This window comes from Nicotiana sylvestris, chromosome 2 (genome assembly GCF_000393655.2).
Source record: "Nicotiana sylvestris chromosome 2, ASM39365v2, whole genome shotgun sequence".
NCBI lineage: Eukaryota > Viridiplantae > Streptophyta > Magnoliopsida > Solanales > Solanaceae > Nicotiana > Nicotiana sylvestris.
This window is the reverse complement of record NC_091058.1, coordinates 65,912,598-65,920,909: the sequence shown is the minus strand read 5'-3', so window position 1 is coordinate 65,920,909 and position 8,312 is coordinate 65,912,598. Positions and strand designations below refer to the sequence as shown.

The window sequence follows — 8,312 nt, the reverse complement described above, 5'->3', positions numbered from 1 at the left end:
AATGTATCTCACTGTATTTCTATGTATTTCATCGTATTCATTATCTTTTTTTTTCATTGTATTTCAATGTTCTCGCTGTATTCCATGTATTTCATTATATTCACTATCTCGTTGTATTCCATGAATGTATTCATATATTTTTTTAATTAATATAATTTATCTATTCAGATGTGTGTGTGTGTATATATATATATATATATATATATATATATATATATATTCAAATTGCTCTGTTTTTGTTGTATTTATCGGTTATATATATATATATATATATATATATATATATATATATATATATATATTTGTTGTATTCCATGAATGTATTCATATATTTTTTTAATTAATATAATTTATCTATTCAGATGTGTGTGTATATATATATATATATATATATATATATATATATATATATATTCAAATTGCTCTGTTTTTGTTGTATTTATCGGTTGGAAAAATATTCAGCATATTTTCTCTGAGGATTGCTAAATTTTTGGGGTATTTTTCGGTTGAGAATCTTTTTTACAATTGAAAATACAAATTTTGTGTGTTGTAATTGAGTTTGTTGAGTTATATTAGGAGTCTATTATGTTAATTGATTCACTTTCCGTTTAAAAACAGTTGAATAGACCATGAATTGCGCCTGTTTCACGCCTAGAAATGCTACTGTATTAATGAATACAGTAGCTTAAATACATCGAATACACTCTAAAAACCTGAAAATATAGTTATAGGAAGTAATATAGTAAATGGTAGCTACAACTAGCTAATAATCACTAAAACATAGTGATTTCTGAAAGTTTCTCAAAATAATATCCGACATTATATATATATATATATATATATATATATATATATATATATATATATATATATATATTATATTGGGTAGTTGCGGTAGAATGGATCAATGTTTCATTAACTTTGGGCTGGAACTGTACGTTATGAAATGGGCTTGAACTTTTGTATTCGGGAATGAAGACTGAGAAAGCATGTCCGACTCTTCCGCCATTTTTCGGGTGAAATTCAAAAATAGCCAAATTTATAAGTGGTCATTCAAAAATAATCACAGCTTTAAAAGTAATCAAATTTAGTCTCTTTTCATGTAAAGATAAATTTGAACTAAAATACTGTTCAACATCCGGAAAATACTCTAGTATAATATACTGGAGTTCCAGCATAAGTATACTGGAACTCCAGTATATTATAATGGAGTTCCAGCATAAGTATACTGGAACTCGAGCATATTATAATGGAGATCCAGCATAAGTATACTGGAGTTCCAGCATAATATACTGGAGTTCCAGTATAATAAACCGGTCCAGTATAATATGTTGGAAGTTCATACACAGGTGCTCCAATCTCCAGTATATTATGCTGGAACTTTCCACATGTTAGAGCTCAAGCATAATATGCTGGAAGTTCATTGTTACAACCCGGATTTTCTACCCTCGAGAGTCGTGATGACGCCTATTAATGTGAGCTAGGCAAGCCGACAATTGAGCAAATTACCTTTTTACCCATTTTATATTCTTTAACAATTATGAAGCAATAATATTTAAACAACAGAATTTACTATAAGCGGAAGAAAAGCAATCAATTATCTGAATATGAATCCAATACAATTGTTTGAACCTCTACTACCCAGAACTGGTGTCACAGTTTCACAGACGATCTAAGAATACTACATACAAAGTCTGAAAGATAAAAGATACACTGTTTTTGAACTAAAGAAATGAAACATGAGTAAAGGGATATAGGGAGACGCCAGGGCCTGCGGACGCCTGCAGCACTACCTTGGATCTCCATGTGGACTGAAGACAGCCACCCAATCTACGGTGCAAAAGCTGCTGCTTCGGGATCTGCACACAGTGCAGAGTGTAGTATCAGCACAACCAACCCAATGTGCTGGTAAGTGCCTAGTCTAACCTCGACGAAGTAGTGACGAGGCTAGGACCAGACTACCAAGTAAACTTGTGCAATTTAACTATATACAACGGAAACAAGAACAGTAATATATAGTCAAGTATGGTAGGGGTAACATGCTGCAGGGGAACTATCAATTTAGAATAGAAAGACAACAGGTAATTGAAAGAAACAACATATCTCAGATATCAACAAAGAATCAGAAATCAATAAGTCCATGTCACCACCCTTCGTGCTTTTACTCTCGTCCTCACCAAAGCAATCAAGTAATGAAAATGTGCACAACATCACCCTTCATGCTTTTACTCTTGTCCTCACCAAAGCAATCAAGTAATGAAAATGTTCACGGCTTCACCCTTCGTGCTTTTACTCTCGTCCTCACCAAAGCAATCAAGTAATAAAAATGTGTACGGCATCACCCCTCGTGCTTTTACTCTCGTCATTACCAAATAATGAATATAATCGGAACGGAATGGTACGTCGTGCGACACAGTATCACCCTTCATGCTTTACACTCTTTCCTCACAAATCATACACGGCATCACTTTTCGTGCTTTAACACTCTCTCACCAAAATAATACACGGCATCACCCTTCGTACTTTAACACTCTTCCTCACCCAAACAACAATCACAAATAATAGGGCAAAGGAATAAATGAAATTACAATAAGGATCCCGGTAAGGGAACAATAGTTCAACAATCAAGTCACGGCAAGGGAATAACATCAAAAGAAGCATCAACATCCCGGCTAGGGAGATAACATCAAAAATAACAAATTTTCGGCAAGGGAGATAATATAATGATTCTCTCCTCTTTTTCACTTTTACTTCTCAACTCACTTCACAACTTGAGCCAACGCTCTAAAAGGTTCAATTTTCACTTATACTTTCACATTTCATTGTACAACTTGAGTCAACGCTCCTCAATGTTTAAATATTACAATACTTCCACAAACTTTGTCCAACAATAGAAATCATCATCAAGGCATGAATAATACAACGAAGCCATAATAATCACAATATAAGACTCACGGGAATGCTTGACACCAACGTATAGATACTCGTCATCATGCCTATATGTCGTACTCGACAAATACCACATAGCAAATAGGACTCGACCCATAATCCCTCAAGCTAAGGTTAGACCAAACACTTACCTCGATGCCACGAACACAATTCACGTCTCAACTATCGCTTTACCCCTTAATTCCACCACCAACTCGCTCGTATCTAGCCACAAGTTACTTAATTACATCAATAAACGCTAAATGAATCAACTCCAATGCATGAAAATGAGTTTTTTAAAGTTTTACCCAAAAAGTCAAAAATCGCTCCCGGGTCCACATGGTCAAAACATGAGGTTCGAACCAAAACCCAATTTTCCTTTCCCCTACGAATCTAAATATATAATTTATTTTTAAATCGGACCTCAAATCGAGGTCCAAATCTCCAATTTTTGAAAAACCTAGGTTCTACCCAAAACACCCAATTTCCCCCATGAAAATAATTGATTTTGAGTTGAAATCATGTGAAAAGATACTAATGATTGAAGGAAACGAGTTAAAATTGACTTACAATCGATTTGGAAGAAGAGTTGTCTTTGAAAAATCACCCAAGAGTGTTTTGGTTTTGAAAGAGCGTGAATAATAAAAGATTTCCGGCTAAGTTATAAAATTGCAGGTTGCAGATATGGGAATTGCGAATAGCGAACCCAGACTTCTGCTAAGTTCACATCGCATTTGCGACTGAAGTCTCGCATTTGCGACCAAGGGGGATTCCAGGCAGTTGTTGCATTTGCGACAGTCACTTCGCATTTGCGAAGAAGGCAGCCCAGGCCACATCTCGCATTGCGACACATTGCTCGCATTTGCGAGATTGCGAAGCCTGCAGGCCTTAGCATACCAACAATTCCCTAAGTTTAAATTTCACTTCGTGCCCTATCCAAAACTCACCCGAGTCCTCGGGGCTCCAAACCAAACATGCACACCAACCTAAAAACATCATACAGACTCGCTCGTTCATTCAAATCACTAAAATAACATCAACAACTATGAATTTAACATCAAAATCGTGAAATTTCTTAAGAACTAGAAATTTTTCAATTTTCTCAAAAACGATTTGACTCACGTCATTTCAAATCCGGTTCTTACCAAATTTCACAGACTCATCTTAAATCATATATAAGACCTGTATCGGGCGTCAGAACCAAAATACGGTCCCGATACCATCAAATTTTAAACACTTTTCATTTTCAAAACTCATAAACAATTTCATAAAATAATTTTCTTTAAAAATTCATTTCTCGAGCGTGGGACCTCGGAATTCGATTCCGGGCATACGCCCAAGTCCCATATTTTCCTACGGACCCTCCAGGACCCTCAAGTCACGGGTCCGGGTTCGTTTACCCAAAAGATTGACCGAAGTCAACTTAAATTCATTTTAAAGGCAAAATTCATCATTTTCACATATTTTCACATAATAGCTTTTCGGCTACGCGCCCGGACTGCGCACATAAATCGAGGTGATGTCGAAAAAGGTTTTTAAGGTCTCAGAACACAGAATTTACTTTTAAAACAAGTGATGACAAGGTCATCACATCCATACCCAAGTGCACCGATCTCTAGTATATTATGCTGGACCGGTCCGTGTTGCAGCAAAACAGATTCCTAATTTAATTATCATGTATATCAACTGTATCCCAAAATTGAATACTGTGTATTCCAAATTAGAATATTGTGGTGTGTTTAGTTTGGATATTATATTCCAAATTAAAATATTGTAGCATGTTTATTTTAAATATTGTATTTAAAATTAGAAAATTAGCGTATGCTTGATTTGGATATTGCATTCCAAATTAAAATGTAGTATGTTTGGTTTGAACATTGTATTGGCTACTATGGTATGTTTTGTTTGGATATTGTATTCCATATTAAAATATTATTATATATTTTGTTTGAATTTGTATTCCAAAGTAGAATATTATGTTTTATTTGAATACTATATTCCAAATTAGAATACTATGATATATTTGAATACTATATTACAAATTAAAATATTTTGGTATGTTCTGTTTGGATATTGTATTTCAAATTAGAATATTTTAATTTGAATAATGTAATCTAAATTAGAATATTATAAGTGATATGTTTTGTTTAAATACTATATTGTTCATTAGAATAATGTGGTATGTTCAGTGGATATTGTACTCCTCATTAGAATATTAATTGTGGTAAGCTAGGTTTGGATTTTCCAAACTAGAACATTATGGTATGTTTAGTAATATTATAGTTTAAATTAGAATGTTGTGGCATATTTGGTTTGGATATTGTACTCTTTATTATAATATGATGGCAAGCTAAGTTTAAAATTTTCAAATTAGAATTTTGTGATATGTTTAGTTTGAATATTGTATTCCAAATTAGAATAGTATGTTATGTTTGGTTTGAATAATATATTACAAATTAGCATATTATGGTATATTCCGTGTGGATACTGTATTTTAAATTAGAATAATGTGATAAATTAGGTTTTGATTGTATTCCAAAGTAGAATATTGTGATACGTTTAAGAAGATAAGGAGGTATAGCATGTAATATTTTTGGTATATTTAATTTAATTTCAAAATTTAGGTATATTATGAAAGTGATTTTTCAAATGGGTATATTATGTAACTTTCACTTCTTTCTTCTTCTTTTTTCTTTTCTTTTTAATTTTTTTTGCCTTTTTAGAGATTACTAAATCATACAAGTACGCAAAAGAAAATATATACAAACAATTAAGATTTAACTGTTTACCCAAAATTTGAGTAGTTTATAATACAAAAAGAAGAAGAGAAAATATTTGTTTGGATTTTGTCCTAAATTTCTTTCCACATTCGAATTTTACCTTTTCTCGAAGGAAGGAGAATTGGTCTTATCAAATTTGATTTTTACTTTTCCTAAAAGAAAAGTATAGATCTCTTCCATATTTGATATCCAACTTTAGCTCATGCTTACTTTTAACATATGAGCTACACTTTTATCCCTGCTCACTTTTAATACAGGGCTCCAATACTTTTAACCCGTACTCACTTTGAACGCACAAGGCTCCAACTTTTAATCCATATGTACTTTTTACCATAACAAACATCAGTGATGAAGATTATGTGAAGAAGGAGGATCAAACGTTGCCAAGAAAATTCAGGCCAAAGGGGAGAATTATTAGGATTTTGTCATAGTTTTCTTTTCATATTTGAATTTTACCTTTTCTCGAAAGAAGGAAAACTAGAACAACAACCCAATAAAATTTCACTAATGGGGTCTGAGGAGGGTAGTGTGAATGCAGACCTTACCCCTACCCCGAAGGAGTAGAGAGGCTGTTTTCGAAAGACCCTCGACTCAAGAAAATAAAAAGACAAAAGGATAAAAGGAGACAATATTAGTATTACCACAGAAATCATAGGAAAAATAGGAACAACATGAAATCCAGAAGAAAGATGCAAAACAAAAGTGATAGCTAGCAAATAGGTCCTGCACTGAAAAGCGAAATAGTAAGACACAATATTTCACTAGTTATCTTAGACAAAAACCCTACCTGGTTAGTCCCGCAATGGTACGAAGTAAGGCAAGACTCAACTACCCCCTAACCTACAACCCTAATACTAGACCTCCACATCTTCCTATCAAGTGTCAGTCCTCGAAAAGTCTGAAGCCTCGCCATATCCTGCCTGATCACCTCTCTCCAATACTTTTTAGGCCGCCCTCTATCTCTTCTCGTACCCTCCACAACCAGCTGCTTACACCTCCGTACCGGAGCATCTAGGATTCTCCTCTGAACATGTCCGAACCATCTAATCCTCGCTTCCCACATATTGTCATTAATGGGAGCCACACGAACCTTTTCCCGAATATCATCATTCCTAATCTTATCTATCCTAGTATGCCCGCACATCCACCCTAACATCCTCATTTCTGCTACTTTCATCTTCTGGATATGTGATTTTTAATAGGCCAACACTCAGCCACATGCATCATGGCCGATCTAACCACCATTTTATAGAACTTACCTTTGAGTATCGGTGGCACTCTCTTGTCACACAGGACTCCAGATGCTAACCTCCAATTCATCCATCCTACTCCAATACGGTGTGTGACATCCTCGTCGATCTCCCCCCGGATAACCGAACCAAAGTACTTGAAGATGTCTCTACTTGGGACAACCTGTGATTCAAGCCTCACATCCACGCCCACTTACCCCGCTTAGCGCTGAACTTACACTCTAGGTATTCCGTCTTTGTCTTACTCAGCTTGAAACCTTTAGACTCAAGATCCTATCTCCAAACCTCCAGCCTTTTGTTAATATCGGCTCGCGACTCATCAATTAAAACTATGTCATCGGCGAATAGCACGCACAATGGCACCTCCCCTTGAATATGGTGTATTAACGCGTCCATCACTAGGGCGAATAAGAACGGAATGAGCGCAGAACTTTGGTGTAACCACTATTACAACCGGAAAATGCTCAGAGTCGCCTCCTACTAACCTAAACTGAGTCTTATCCCCATTATACATGTCCTTAATCGCCATAATGTAGGAAACCGATACACCTTTTGCCTCCAGGCATCTCCAGAGAACTTCTCTAGGAACCTTGTCATACGCTTTCTCTAGGTCAATAAACACCATGTGCATATCCTTCTTCATCTCTCTGTGTAGTTCCACCAACCTCATAACAAGGTGTATAGCTTTTGTGGTATAATGAACCAACATGAATCCGAACTGATTGTCGGATAAAGACACTATCATCGTCACCTTCGCTTCAACCACCCTCTCTCATATTTTCATGGTATGACTCAGTAATTTGATATCCCTATAATTGTTACAACTCTGGATATTAACTTTGTTCTTATACAATGAAACCACTATACTCGACCTCCACTCATCCGACATCCTCTTCGCCTTAAAAATAATATTAAACAACCCAGTCAACCACTCGAAACTCGCTCTCTCTGCACACTTCCAAAACTCCACTAGAATTTCGTCTGGCCTGGTCTCTCTGCCCCTACTCATCTTAAGCATAGCTCCCACGATCTCCTCTACCTCGATGCGCCTGCAGTACCTAAAGTCGCGACGACTCTCGGAATGTTCCAATTTGCCTAGCACAATATCCCGATCCCCTTCTTCATTCAGAAGTTTACCATAATTGAGTTTTACTTTTCCTAAAAGGAAAATATAGATCTCTTCGATATTTGACAGATCTCTTTCTTGGAAAAAAAGATTATGAACACAACAATAGTAATCCACAATGTAGTTCTTAAGGAGTCTTGTTTAAGGGGGAGATTTTTCTCTCAATAGTTTTTTCCTTTTGTATTAGTTTTCTCATATATAGGTCAATTGACCAAATCATATTAAGTT

The 8,312-nt window shown here is 35.3% G+C and overlaps 1 protein-coding gene across 1 annotated transcript; it reads right to left on the bottom strand.

The window, feature by feature from the left end:
• Positions 1-7,292: 7,292 nt before the first annotated feature.
• On the bottom strand, positions 7,293-7,703 carry LOC138885014 (uncharacterized). The gene has a single exon (XM_070165897.1). The coding sequence runs from the start codon at positions 7,701-7,703 to the stop codon at positions 7,293-7,295; it is 411 nt and encodes a 136-aa protein (XP_070021998.1).
• Positions 7,704-8,312: the final 609 nt, after the last annotated feature.